Source organism: Furipterus horrens, unplaced genomic scaffold, assembly GCF_987537825.1.
Source record: "Furipterus horrens unplaced genomic scaffold, mFurHor1.1.pri manual_scaffold_3, whole genome shotgun sequence".
In the NCBI taxonomy this organism is placed as follows: Eukaryota; Metazoa; Chordata; class Mammalia; order Chiroptera; family Furipteridae; genus Furipterus; species Furipterus horrens.
This window is the reverse complement of record NW_028327173.1, coordinates 6,565,052-6,578,447: the sequence shown is the minus strand read 5'-3', so window position 1 is coordinate 6,578,447 and position 13,396 is coordinate 6,565,052. Positions and strand designations below refer to the sequence as shown.

The 13,396-nt window shown below is 51.3% G+C and overlaps 1 protein-coding gene across 1 annotated transcript; it reads right to left on the bottom strand.

Annotated features, from left to right (window-relative positions):
• Positions 1 to 435: 435 nt before the first annotated feature.
• UBIAD1 (UbiA prenyltransferase domain containing 1) lies at positions 436 to 9,481 on the bottom strand. The gene is made up of 3 exons (XM_090271454.1): positions 9,442 to 9,481; positions 8,812 to 9,354; positions 436 to 1,085 (listed from the first exon to the last, which is right to left on the bottom strand). The coding sequence occupies exons 2-3, from the start codon at positions 9,338 to 9,340 to the stop codon at positions 598 to 600; spliced, it is 1,017 nt and encodes a 338-aa protein (XP_090127580.1). The 5' UTR covers positions 9,341 to 9,354; positions 9,442 to 9,481; the 3' UTR covers positions 436 to 597.
• Between the last annotated feature and the right edge of the window lie 3,915 nt (positions 9,482 to 13,396).

Here is a 13,396-nt window from a genome sequence, read left to right as displayed (position 1 = left end):
TGATCTGACATTTTTCCTCAACTATGGCAAGAAGTGAAAGGAGAGATGAAGGACAAAAGCCTCTGAATCACAATTTAGGCAAAGAGCTGGCAGCCACCTTAGGGTGTTAATGAGGGGCTTTCTCAGGCAGTGTGTTTCAGGACACACACGCTCAGGGTAAGAGAACAGGCGCTCCTGGTGCCACTGGGGCCTGACAACAGTCATTACCATATCCTTCAAGACCAAGGTACCAGGAAGACATTTGGCCCAGTTACTATGGCCCTTTTGGGACCAGAGGCCCACCCAAGGGGGCTCCTTCACGGTTTTAGGGTCTTTTAGTGCACCTTAAAGTGGCCCGACAGCACCCTCTAGTGGAAAGTATAAATAAAACAAGAGCCATGCAGCCAATTCACCTGCCGATACCAGAGTGGTTTCAAGGTTCCCCATAAAACAAGACAAAAACAAAACGTTATCTTTAAGAACATAATAATTTAAAAAGAGTGGGAGTTCACAAGCCACCCTTAGGCCTCCTACTCTCAAATCACCTTCTCTCCTGAGATATTCTGCCTTCCAACACATTCTCAGGGGGACACGTTGACGGAGGAGCGCCTGGTCCCCTCAGAGCCTGGGCAGACTACCCGCTGGCGCCAGAATGATGCCAAAGACGTAGAAGAGTCCCAGCAGGAGGTTGAGTTTGGCGGTCCTCTGGGGCAGTTTGTTGAAAGTCTGGCTTCGGAACTGTCTCTCGAGGGAAAAGGCCATGGGAATGGTGAGCAGGGGGAGGGCCAGGCTGATGCTGCAGTGCGTGGCCAGGATGCTGAAGATCAGGTAGGGCAGGAAGAGCAGCGTGTTGTAGAGAACGTAGGAGAGGGTGGGGCCGATGAGGATGGCAAGGGTGACGATGCCCGCCTCCCGGTCGGACTCCATGTCCCTGGTGTTGTTGGAATGGAGAATGGCCTCGGTGCTGAGGGCGAGGGGGACGGCGTAGACCAGCGGGAAGACCGCCAGGGACCCCACCTGGACCGCGTAGGCGAACATCACGGCCAGCGGGCCGAAAGTGATGAGGATGATCAGGTCCCCCAGAGCCACGTACTTGAATCCAATTCCTGCGGCCAGAAAACCCAGAGAGTTGGGGTGAGATCCAGTGCTGTAGGCTGCAGGGCTGTTCCTCAGGCTCAGGTGAGGGGGGTGGGCGTCACAGGACTCCCCGCCCCGCAGGGCCACAGCGGCCCAGGGAACACTCGCGTCTCTGCTCGCAGTGAGCTTTCATTTCATACCCAACTTGTCCTTCCTGCTGCCCCCCCACCAGTCCTGCAGCAGAGAGCAGCGGGTTCCCACCACACACACACACAGCGCACCGGGAGAGCACACGGAGGACCTAAAGGGCCTCACAACCCAGTTCTTCGGCTGCTCTCACCCTCCCCACCCGCTTCCGTCTGTAGCAGCGGTAGGCCAGCTCCCACAGCCCCCTCTGTTACTTTTCTGCCGCCTCCCCCTCCGGCCTCTGCGGCCACCTTCTGGTTCTGAACAACCCCAGTGAGTGTCAGTGAAATTTCAGGGCCCCTAAACTGCAGGTAAAGGAGCTTCCAGCCACCCAATGAGTAAGGCAGCTACGAGGTGCCGCGTCCCCTCTCAGGTCCCCGTTCCCGTAAGACTAAGCCATCTCTAACTCCTCCCCTGCGCTGCTAACCGACTTCAAACGCTGCCCGACATCCTTCTTTCAAACCTGCCCGGTTCTCTCTGAGCCCAACGGCACACTCCAGCCCACCTCCCTCCATCCCCAAATCCAAGTCATGGTTGTTGTATGTCTGGAATACAGCACCCACACCCCACTGCTCCCCCGGCTCCCGTTTTCCTAACAACCCCCCACCCCGCCTTCCCTGACCTAATCCCCTCACTGCGGCCAGAGTGATGCTTTAAGAACACTCGCCTGACCATGCCCCGCGCCCCGCGGGAAACCCTTGCCCACAACTTGTCCTCAGGATAAAGCCAGGCCTCTCCCCTGACTCACCTCTGGCCCCACCCGGGCTGTCTCCTGCCTCCCCGAGCCTCCTCCCTCAGCTAGGACTTTTCAGGGCCTCTGGGCCTCGAGAGCCCCCCGTCCCCCTTTGCCTGGCTAACTCCGACTCCCGTTTCAAGACTGCAGAGGCCATTCCACGGGCAGCCGTTCTGCATCCTTGTACGACATTCGGTCCCCCTGCAATGTGCCCCAGGGCACCTTGACTGCCACTCTCCTAAACGTCCTCCTGCTCCCCACTGTTTCTCTGTCTCCCCAACCGATGCTGTGTTTCCCGAGGGCAGGGCCTTGGGGCTGGCTCCCCAGCGCCTGGCGCGAAGGCCCAACCGAACCCAGAGCTACAGTAACAAGCACCTGCAATCTGGGCCCCAGGCCAGCGGAGCACACTTCACTCGGAGTAAAGCGTGAGAAATGGGCGAGAGCTGACCCACACGGATGTTGCCACAGAAGCCTGGGAAAGCCCCAGATATACCCGGGCTGCCACGGCACGGCCTCGGCGACAAGAAAGCTGCTGGTGAGCAACAGCACGTCCAGCGGCCTCAAATGAGGAGGGGCGGCGGTCCGCAGCTCATCGGGAGCCGTGGCAGCTGACAAAAAAGGCTCAGCCTATGTTTACCTCCACACTAGCAGCTGGGCTTTTGATTTCTGGGTTTTCCCCAGCTTTATCGTGAATAATTAACATATAACACTGTGTAAGTTTAGGGTGTACAATGTGTGGACCTGATACACTCACATATCGCAGAATGATTCCCACCATAGTGTAAGCTAACACTTCCATCCGCTGGGGATCTCCGGTGCTAAACAACCACCCTGGTTCCTCAGACCCCCCAACGTACAGCAAGCTGATGCTGTACGCCCCAGGCAGCGTTTCGGTAAATAATTCGGTTGTCTGAGGACATGCCCTCCAGGAGGACGTTCTCTCCAGCACAACATCAGCTCCAGTTCTAAATGAGCAAATCGATGTCTCTTGCAATAGCTCAGGTATTTAGGAGACTACACTAGTCTTCATCCAAGACGCCCAGTGGATGCCTGAAACCACAGGCAGTACCAAAGTCCATGCCCAGTGTTTGTTTCATATACGCACTAGACATACCTTTTCACTTAAAGGAAACACTCTACAGCCTCTCTGTGGAGTGTCCCAGTCGCCAGCGTCACCACTCTGGTGCTTTGGGGCCATAATTAAGTAAACGCAAGGCCACTTGAACACAAGCGCTGAGCTACCCCAGCAGGCAGTGTGACAGGCTAGAAGCTACCAAACGGCTAGTGGGTGGGCAGCAGACATAGCACAGACGTGCTGGGCAAAGGGATGGTTCGGGTCCAGGGTGGGGCAAGCAGGCAGCACCAGACCTCGGAGCCCCGGGACTGCAGATGGGGGCGCGCGGCCGTGCCCCTGCCCAGGGCCGGGGCCGGGCAGGAACACTCCCAGCACAGATCTAGCAAGTTGCTTTTCTTTAGCTGATGTTCTCAGCCCCGCAAACAGATGTAAGGGCTCTGGCTATGGAAGGAAACGCCCAGCTCGAAAGCCTTGACTGTTTGCTCGATTACCCGAGAACCTCCTGAGATCACCTGGCAAAAAAATGATGCGCAAGCTGCACAGAAACACGTGCCTGCATGGATAAGCCCCACCTTCAATGGGCCCTGCGCGCAAACCAACCGCAAGCCACTGGGGGGATGCTGGCGGCCTCCTGGAGGCTGTCTGACACAAGACAATGCTAGGGCCTGAGGAGGAAGCCCAGCGTGCCGAGTGCCCGACACGTGGCCCACTGTCCGCCTGACGCAGGGCGGTGGCCCACCGGGGAGTTTCCTTTCAGGCAGTCCCACCCCCCTGACACCGTTTCCCAAGGGAGCCGGCACAGTGAAACATTGGGCCCGTTCTCCGCATAGCGGCTGGAATGAGTTTGTTAACATATGAACCAACATGCTGACAAGAATGTGGAGCAACTGGAAGCCTCACACGTGGCTGGTGGGGAAGAGCAGCTCGACCACTTTGGAAAAGACACTTTGGCGGCTTCTCATAAAGGTAAACGTCGTCTACCCGAGGACTCAACAATCCCATCCAAGGCATTTACCCAAGAAAAGTGAAGACAAGTATCCACAGAAAGACTTGAGAATGAACGTTCAGGCATAAGAGCCAAAATGTGGAGACAAGCCAAATGGCAACAGCCGGGAAAGTGAAAAACAAACTGTGGCACGTGCCCCCGATGCTTACTGTCCCACCCAGCGACACAAAGGAGCTGCTCAGGCCCCTCACAGCATGACGATCTCAACACCCTCGTGCTGGGCGAAAGAAGCCAGGCCCAGGAATCCTCATGGAAGAATTCCGTTTATGGGACACTCTAGAGCAGGAAAAACAAATCGAGGTAAAAGAAATCAGAACACTGGTTGCCTCTGGATAGGCGTGGGGCAAAGGGGGACCAAGGGGATGGAAGCACAAGGGCGCTTTGAGGGTGCAGCTTTGAGGGTGACGGGAATGTTCTGTCCCATGCTGGGGTGTGGGTTACACAGCTGTATGCATCTGTCGAAACTCATCAAACTATAATACCTAAGATCTGTGCGTTTCACAGTGTGACTTGTATTGATATATAATTGACAACGTTAAGAAAAAAACCATAAAACCAGATTATGTCATTACTCCGCTCAATATATTTCCTCTCCTCCCCGTTTGGTCATTCAAGGAATCTGAAGTGCTGACTACATGCCAGGCACAGTTCTGGGCACCGTGGGTTCAGCGGAGAACAGAGACTAAAACCCCGAACCCTGGGGAGCCTACCGTCTATGGTGGAAGGTAATTAACAAAGTGAGTCCTTACTTATGGTTAAAGTAGTATTTGCTGTGATGAAAAAGCAGAGAAGAGCATTATGGAGGGTTGGGGGGGACATGGGACACAGGGTGTGTAGTATTTGTCATTTTATTCTTTCACAGCTGCTGCAAAAAGCTTTGGGTTTTTGTACTTTTACTGTAAATAGGATACTCACTAAACAGCTGGCAAATGGGTAGAGGAGCTTAGAAAGGGGATCATACAGAGAGAATGGGGAAGAGCACCCCAAATCCAGGAAACAGGCTCTTCAAAGGATCTGTGAGGCAGGAGCATTCCTGGTGTGTCCCAGAAACAGCCAGGGGGGCAGTTGCCGGGGCCTGTGAGCAGGAGGACAGAAAGAGGGCAGATCAGAGTTGGGGGGACTGGAGAAGATGGGCAGATAATGGCTCTGGGGTCACGGTAAAGACCTTGGCCTTTCCTCTGAACAAGATGGGAGCCACTGGAGAATTCTGAGCAGAGGACTGACATAACTGCCTCGTGTTTTATCAGGATGACTGTGGCTGCTGACTTGGGAGCACCCTGACCGTGACAAGGGTGGGTGCCCAGAGATCAGTAAAGAACCTGCCGGAATACTCAAGGGAGATTACGAGTGGCAGTGGTAGAACGTGGTGACCAATGGTCAGATCTCAAGTGCATTTTAAAAGTGGAGTCAGCAGGATTTGCTGATGGACTGGATGCAAGGTGTGAGCAAGAAGAGTCAGGATGATGGCCACAATTTTTAGCCTGAAGAACTAAAAGGATGAAGTTGCCATCAAGTAAGAGGGGAAAAGCTGTGGGACAGCAGGTTTCTTTGGGGAGAAGATCAGGAATTTGATTTCGGGCACGTTTAGCTAGAGATGTCTGGAAACCTCTAAGAGGAGTTGTTGAGTAAGAAGCTGAATGAGTCTGGAGTTTAGTGGAGCGATCTGGGCCACAGGTATAAACTGCAAGTCACCAGCTTAACACACAGCACCTGACGCCACGGGACTGGCTGAAATCACGAGAGGAGGAAATGGAGACAGTGGAAAGCGGTCGAGGACTAAGCCCGCAGGTCGGGAATGAGGAGGAGCCAGCACAGGAGACTGAGGCCCTGCAAGACCAGCATGATTTAGCCCCGGCCTACCTCTCCACCTGCATCTCCAGTTTCCTTCTCCAACACTTTGGCCTTCTGGAACGTCCTAGAAGATGCCAAGCTCTTCCCTACTCCAGGGCATTTGCATTTGCTGTTCCTTCAGCCATGAAGGATTCCACACCTGAATCAGATCCCAGTTCCGCCCCATGGCTGGTTCCTTCAAGTCTTAGTCGGAGTGTCACCTTCCCCGAGAGGGCCTCTTCCCTCCGCTCCCACCTTACACATGGTTACAGCACCCATTGGGTTCCTTCACTGAACTTTCTGTGATTGGCTGCCAGGACATCGGCCTCTTGGTATTCCTTTTCCTCCAGATGCTCTGTCAGCAGTTCCCTTTACCTATTTCTTCTCTTCTCTTGATGTCAAGAGCGCCCCAGGGCTGTCCTGGTCCCCCTCGTATATCTATCAACACTCCCTCCTCTGGTCATCTCCCACAGCCACACAACTTTAACTGTGTGCCAGTGGTTCCCAAATATCTCTATCTCCAGCTCAGACCTCTCCCTTAAACTCAGACTCTCATATCCAACTAGCCATCTGACATCTCTACTTAAGAGATATAATATATTAAGATGTTCAAAGCCAATCACCTTCCTAAAAACCTATTTTCAACCTTCTCTATCGAACTTGATATCAACTCTATTATTCAAGCTGCTCAGGTCAGAACCTCTGAGTTATGCTTCATTCTTCTGTTTCTCTCCTGCCTCACATCCCATCTATCAGCAAACCCCACCTACTTTAAAATATATTGGAAATCTGACTACTTCTTCCCTCTCCACTACAACCACCCAGATCCGGGCCACCAAACATCTCTTGCCGGGATTACTCAACAGCCCCCTCCTCCATCTCTCTGCTTCTACCCTTAACTACGCCCTTGAACCCATTTTCAATACCTGAGCCAGGGAGTCTTTTAAAACATTAAGGCTTACGTAGTCTCTGTGCCTCCCTGACCTCCCCAAACGTACCTCTTACTTTAGCTGCTTTCACTCTCTCCTTCATTCATACCCTGGATTCCGGGCTAGTCTGCAAACTCTTTCAGGACACACCTGCCGTAAGGCGTTTGGCAACTGCCGTTCCAAGATCTGGGACACTGCCTCCAGGTATTGGGTTGGCCAAAAAGTTTGTTAGGTTTTTTTCCATACTATGGCTCTAGTAGTGCTTAGTTGTCTTTAATGTCATTGGAAACAATTTTGTTAGATTGTATTGTGACAGCTGTCATATCAGCGGTGTGTTAAAAAAAAAAAAAAAGTATCAAAATTGGTGAATTTTTGTGTAGCCATTTTAATATTGAAGATGGAAGAAAATATGCAACATTTTCGACATAATATGTTTATTTCAAGGAAGGTAAAAACGCAACTGAAACGCAGAAAAAGACTTGTCCAGTGCATGGAGAAGGTGCTGTGACTGATCAAAGGTGTCTACAATGGTTTGCGAAGTTTTGTGCTGGAGATTTCTCTGGACGATGCTGCACAGTAGGGCAGACCAGTTGAAGTTGATAGTGACCAAATCAAGGTATTAATTGAGGACAATCAACATTATACCACATTCAAGATAGCCGACATATTCAAGATATCCAAATCAATAAAGTTATTGGTGAAAATGAAAAATGTGTCTTTTATTTTATGGAAAAAAACCATATGGATTTTTAGGCCAACCCAATATCTGCTTAGTCAACGCCCTCACCTCTCACCTCCTTCAATCTTTGCTTACATGTTACCTTTCCGATGAGGCCTTCCCTGATCAAACTACTTAAAATAGTCCACTGTGCCCTCTTTTCTTGCTCTACTTACTATAGCATTAGTCATCTTTTCATATACTATAATCAGGGTACCAACTCATCCTAACTTACCCAGAACTGTACCGGTTTCAGCATCCAAAGTCCCCAGGACATCGATCAACTTAACTATGATTTACTATTTTTACGTCCTGTCTCTCCTCACCATATATAAAATAACTTCCACAAGAACAGTGCTGGCACATAATAAATGCTCAATAAATAGGGCTTAGCCCCCTGGCCATCACTACCGCAGCCAGCCTGCTACAGTGAATCCCCTAACAAACTAGTTGGAAGTAATTAGCTGTGTAATTTTGAGCTCTTCAAAGTTAATTCCACACAAATATGAAACTGTCATTATGAGATATGACCAACTAAAAGAAACTAGATACAAAAAATTTCCATATATATGGAAATGACTCATATAAGATATATATATAGTGTGTGTGTGTGTATATATACCACTCATTTCTTTTTTTAAACTTTTATTTATTTATATATTTATTTAGAGAGAGGGGAAGGGAGGGAGAAAGCAAGGGAGAGAAACATCAATCAGTTGCCTCTTGCATAATACCCCCAACCACGGACCTGGCCCACAACCCAGGCATGTTCCCTGACCGGGAATCAAACCGGCCACTTGTCAGTTTGCAGGCTGGTGCTCAATCCACTGAGCCACACCCACCAGGGCTATATATATCATTTCTAACATCCATAAGCCAAGCTAGGATCTTCTCAATCTACTACTGTTTTCAAAATAACCCACACTGCCCTAACCAGTGTGGCTCAGTTGGTTGGAGCATGGTCCTGCAAAAGGAAAGGTCACCAGTTTGATTCCTGATCAGCGCACAAATCTGGGTTTCGGGTTTGGTCCCCAGTCGGGGCGCATGAGAAAGGCAACCAATAGATGTTTCTCTCCCTCTCTTTCTCCCTCCCTCCCCCTCTTTAAAAATAAATAAAATCTTCCAAAATAATCCACATGATCCACACACTATAGATTTCACATAGGTGGCCTGGGAGAACTTTTGACATCACTCCTCTCGTTCTAACTTCTACACAAAGCAGTAGTTTCTAGTACATGCAACTAAGACTTCCGGTACAGGTATTGGGCCAATTCTTACCTCCTGTGTAGAGAAAGGAGCCAGACAGTCCTCCAAAGTAGATGAGCGCCAAGTGCTCCAGTTTCAGAGGGGACAGGTAGTAGAGGCAAGCGGCACAGACACAGCCCAAAGTGTAGAGGAAGACTCCAAACCGGACAACATCTTGGGGTTCCAAGATCCGGTCCACCAGGGTCCTGTCATCACTCTTTTTGTGGTCAATGCCCTTGGAAAAGTCATAGTAAGTGTTGACCAAATTGCCAGCCCCGTGCACAGCCAGGACTGCCACGGCACAACCCACCAGCAGCCTGGGGTCCAGGACGCCCTGGGATCTATAGGCCAGGGCACTGCCCAGGGCCACCGGCGTGAGTGAGGCACTGAAGCTCCACGGCCGCAGGGCCAGCACATAGGACGCGCACTTCTGCTTCCAGGAGCGCTGGACGGGCCTGTCCCAGTCCAGACAGTCGTTGCCGAGCAGGTCTCCGTCCCCGGCCTTGGCCGCCTCTCCCGCCTGGATGCTAATCTTCTCCCCCGGGGCCTGCGAGGCCGCCATAGAGGTGCACGTGGCTGAAGTCAAAGTTAATAGTGAGCCACCCACCGAAGAGCGACTGCTAGCGGGACGAGGAAGGATGGGGCGGGGCGGCCGGTCCTGACCTTCCTTCAGTTCCGCCCCGGGGCAGGGCTGGGGAGGTAGCAGGGCCCCGGGGCAGTAGTGAGCGGGCCTGACACCCCCTCGAGTCCCGGTAGCACCGTTGCGGCCTCCAGTCCCCTGAGCGAAGCCTGTCTCCCGACCGGAGCCCGAAACTAGAGCCTAAGGCTGAGGGGCGCCCGCCTCCCGGAGAGGACCGAGACAGCCATCTTGTGCGCCCGCCTCTGGAGACCGGCCGGGAAACAGGGGCCGGCCTCATCCAACGGGCCTGGATGGGAGGTGCCTGGGACGGGGGCGGGGCCTGGGCGGGGCGGGGCCGGGCCGGGGGCGGGTCCGGGGCGGGTCCGGGGCGGGTCCGGGGCGGGGCCGGGGCGGGGCCTGGGCGGGGTCGCGGACGTCCAATTTTTCCCTCACCTGGTATCTGCGCAGCCAGGTGCTCCGAGGCTCGGTGGATGCTGTCTCGCCTAGCGTCTCAGGATCCACTGCGGAATACGTGTGGCTTTCCGACTTAGCAAGAGCTTCATTCACCGAAATAGGGTGAATTCCTTTTTCTCATGCAGTGTTTAACAGGCATTTCTTGAGGACTTCTACGCAGCAGTTAACAAAACGGACAAAAATCAGAGAGCACATTGAGGGAGATAAAGGTATAATTATGCCCCCCCCCGCCCCCGTTTTAAGTGAGAAACTTGAAGCTCTGAAATGGGGAATGATATTGAAGAAATTATTACTTCTAATACTAATTACAACAGCAAAAATTCCCGCTTTCTATTATGCAGTTACCAATGCCATAAGCTGTCTTGCTAATAGGGGACTCAAATGTTGGAAAAAGTTTAGTTTCAGGTAATAGCTAATCAGCTTAGTAATCCATGGGTGTAAAAAGCTATTGTTTCGGGAACTGAAGGTAGGACCCACCTTGACTCCAGGAGAGCATGAGCAGTTCACCTGTGTGCTCAGGGGGACTGCAAGCCATCAAGATGGTATCTGAGCCATGGTGCTCCAGGGTGAACGGATCACAGCCCAGGGTACAAATAAAGACCACCACCCAGGACACAGATTAAAAAATGCTGCAGCTTTTATCTGATTAACTTTTTCCCTGAATTCCAAACCCCTTACCTACACTTTTCTTCTTATAAAAAGGGTCCATTTATAATGGAATTTAAGAAGGTCTGTTAGGGCACAAACCCGCCATCTTCTGATTGCCGACCACCCGAATAAAGTGCCCATAAAGATTCAGTCCCTGTCTCTGCTTATTCAGTCTGTTAGATGTTAGGTTTGTGGCCAGAATAAGGGAGGAGTCGGGTGGACCGGTTCAAAGCCTTTATTGAAGGATGTTCAAGCAGGCGGGCTGAGTCCAAGCGGACAACAGCAGCCAGGGAATGGGTAAGGGGATTTTTAAGGGCATGGAGCAGACCCCCAGGGGGGCTGAGTCACCCTGCTGGCCAGCTCCAGAGTCCAGGATGCAGGTGAAATAACAATGCCCTCTGGTTAGGGAAGGTTGCTGTGGGAACAGAAAGTCCGGGAGATCTATGGCCCTTGCTTCTGGGAAATGCTCAAGGGGAGAGAAAACGGGTCTCAGCAGGATGCTGGCAGCTATGCCTCAGTTGCCTCTGTGAGAAACGCTCAAAATGAAACACCGGGACACGGGACTTTAGCAGCAAAGTGAGGCGTTTATTCACGAGTCTGCAGAGTCGGGCGCACTGCCAGCCAGGGGCATGTGCGCGCGCGAAGTAGACAAAGCAAACTGGTTTCATAATAATGTGATTAGCTCCCCCTCCCCTCTCCTTCTCCCCTGTTTCTCCGTTACTGGTTAATCCGGGTTCACAATCTAACGTGATTAACTACTTAACTAAAGGTGTGATTAACTAAGGATAATCTAGTTACAGGTCTCTCTCCAACTCATCTGCAAAGTTATCTAGCTGCATCTTCCCATTTCTCTGTGTTTGGTGACAACAGCCTTCCTCCTTTTGATCCCAGAGATATGTGTGGGGAGCTGCGGAATGTCGTCTCCTGGCCCCTTTTCCATGATTCATCTGTTCATTATCTCCTACTGGTTTGAGAGTCACTGGCGTTATCCCTAACGCCTCTGACAATAGAGAACGTCATGATTGGGTACATGGCCGGTGATGGATACCCTCTTTGTGTTAGCACAAGTGTTGGCTCAGGTCCTGTGAGACTGTAGGCCACAGTCCCCCAAACACAGTGACCACTGACCATAGCCTGTTTTGCAAATCCTGACACAGGTGGCAGGTTTCGGGGTGGGCCGCATGGGGTCTCTGGCCCTAATAGTCGGGAACAGGCGACACGAAAACCAGCTTTTCTGGTTTCACTGCCTGTCCTTTAATCCATGTTTTAGTTTCATTACTTATTCACATTATATAAACAACCGCCCTTACCACCCTTACCAGCCCGTTCCCCGGCTGAGCCCCTCCTACTCCAGACGTCCATTCAACTCGATTTCTGATGGTTCTGTCTGATGGTTGTTCTTGTAATTTTCATGTGGTTGTGTGAAGAGGACAGCCATGTCTGCCTACGCCACCATCTTGACCGGATCCCCATAATTTTTTTCAATCTGCCAAATCACTTTATTGACTGCAGAATATTAACAAACCTCTTTAATTTGGCAGTTTAACACTTCTGGAAACTTCTATTTCTTAAAAACAAAAACAAACCCAACACTTCTATTTAGTACACAAGTAATTGATGGTAATGCATAAAGGAAAAAAAAAAAAAACATATGCCTTCCCAAATTCCCGTACATCTTAGTTGTATACATGCTTTCCCCCATGGTAGCAGACACATAAGAAATACAGACCTAAGGCTCCGCCCCTTACAACGTAGTAGGAGCATCGGCTCTCCCTGGGACACGGAAGCAAAGAAACAGACTTCCGGCCAAGATGGAGCCTAGACTGACACGCTCCGTCTCCCTCCACAACTAAGGAGTACAACTACCGCGAAACCAGAAATAACCAGAAGTTCCAGAAAATAAAGCTACATGGAAGTCCAACGTATGAAGTTATAAGGAAGCGGTGCTCATCCGGACAGGTAGGAGGGGCAAAGCTGGGGCGGACAGTTCAGGCTGTGCTGGCGGCGGCAGCTGCAGTGACGGGGGCGGGACGGCAGTAAGCACAGACACCCGTATTTAGGGGGAGGCGAGAAGCCCCTGGGAGCACCCCTGGCTGCAAACCAGACCTGTGAGCTCGCGATTCCAACGTCAGGGAAGGCAGACCCCCGCTGCCTCGGACTGTGAGGGCCAGAGAGGGTGGGGACGGAGGAGGAGGCTCCCGGTCTCTCAGCAGAGACTGAATGGCAGGAATTCATCTTGGACCCCCGCCCCCACACAAAGCGCCACCGTGGGGTCATTGGGTGGACGGGAACAAAGGGAAAAGGAATTGGGACAACTGTAATAGCATAAACAAAGCATATTAAAAATATATGTTTTTTTAAGGGTTGTATTTATATTGTTGTATAACTTATATTATTTAAAAAATTGTGAACCCTTTTCCCTCTTGAAACTGAAAAAAGCGGTGTTCATACTGCCTGTCACCTACCAGACCCAATAAGCAGAGACAGGGATTGAATCTTTATGGGCACTTTATTCAGATGGTCAGCAATCTGAGAAGACAGTGGGTTTCTACCCTAACAGACCTTAAATTCCATGATAAACTGATCCTTCTTAGGAGAAGAAAAGCGTAGGTAAGGGGTTTTGGAATTCAGGGAAAAAGTTGATCAGATGAAAACTGCAGCATTCTTTCATCTGCGTCCAGGGTGGTGGGCTCTGTGCTCTGGGTGGTGGTCATTATCTGTGTCCCTGCAGTGGTAGGTCACCCTGAAGTATAAGGGCTCAGATACGGTCTCGATTTCCTGCAGTTCTCCAGAGGCACCAAGGGGGACTGCTCATGGTCTCCTGGGGTCAAGGTGGGTCCTACCTTCAGTTCCTGAAACAATAGCTTCTTACACCCA

Coding starts and splice junctions, on each gene's coding strand:
- UBIAD1 (XM_090271454.1), bottom strand. CDS start 9,340: ATGGCGGCCTCGCAGGCCCCGGGGGAGAAGATTAGCATCCAGGCGGGA. Junction 1,086..8,811: donor CTCCTTTCTCTACACAGGAG/GTAAGAATTGGC, acceptor TTCTGGCCGCAG/GAATTGGATTCAAGTACGTG.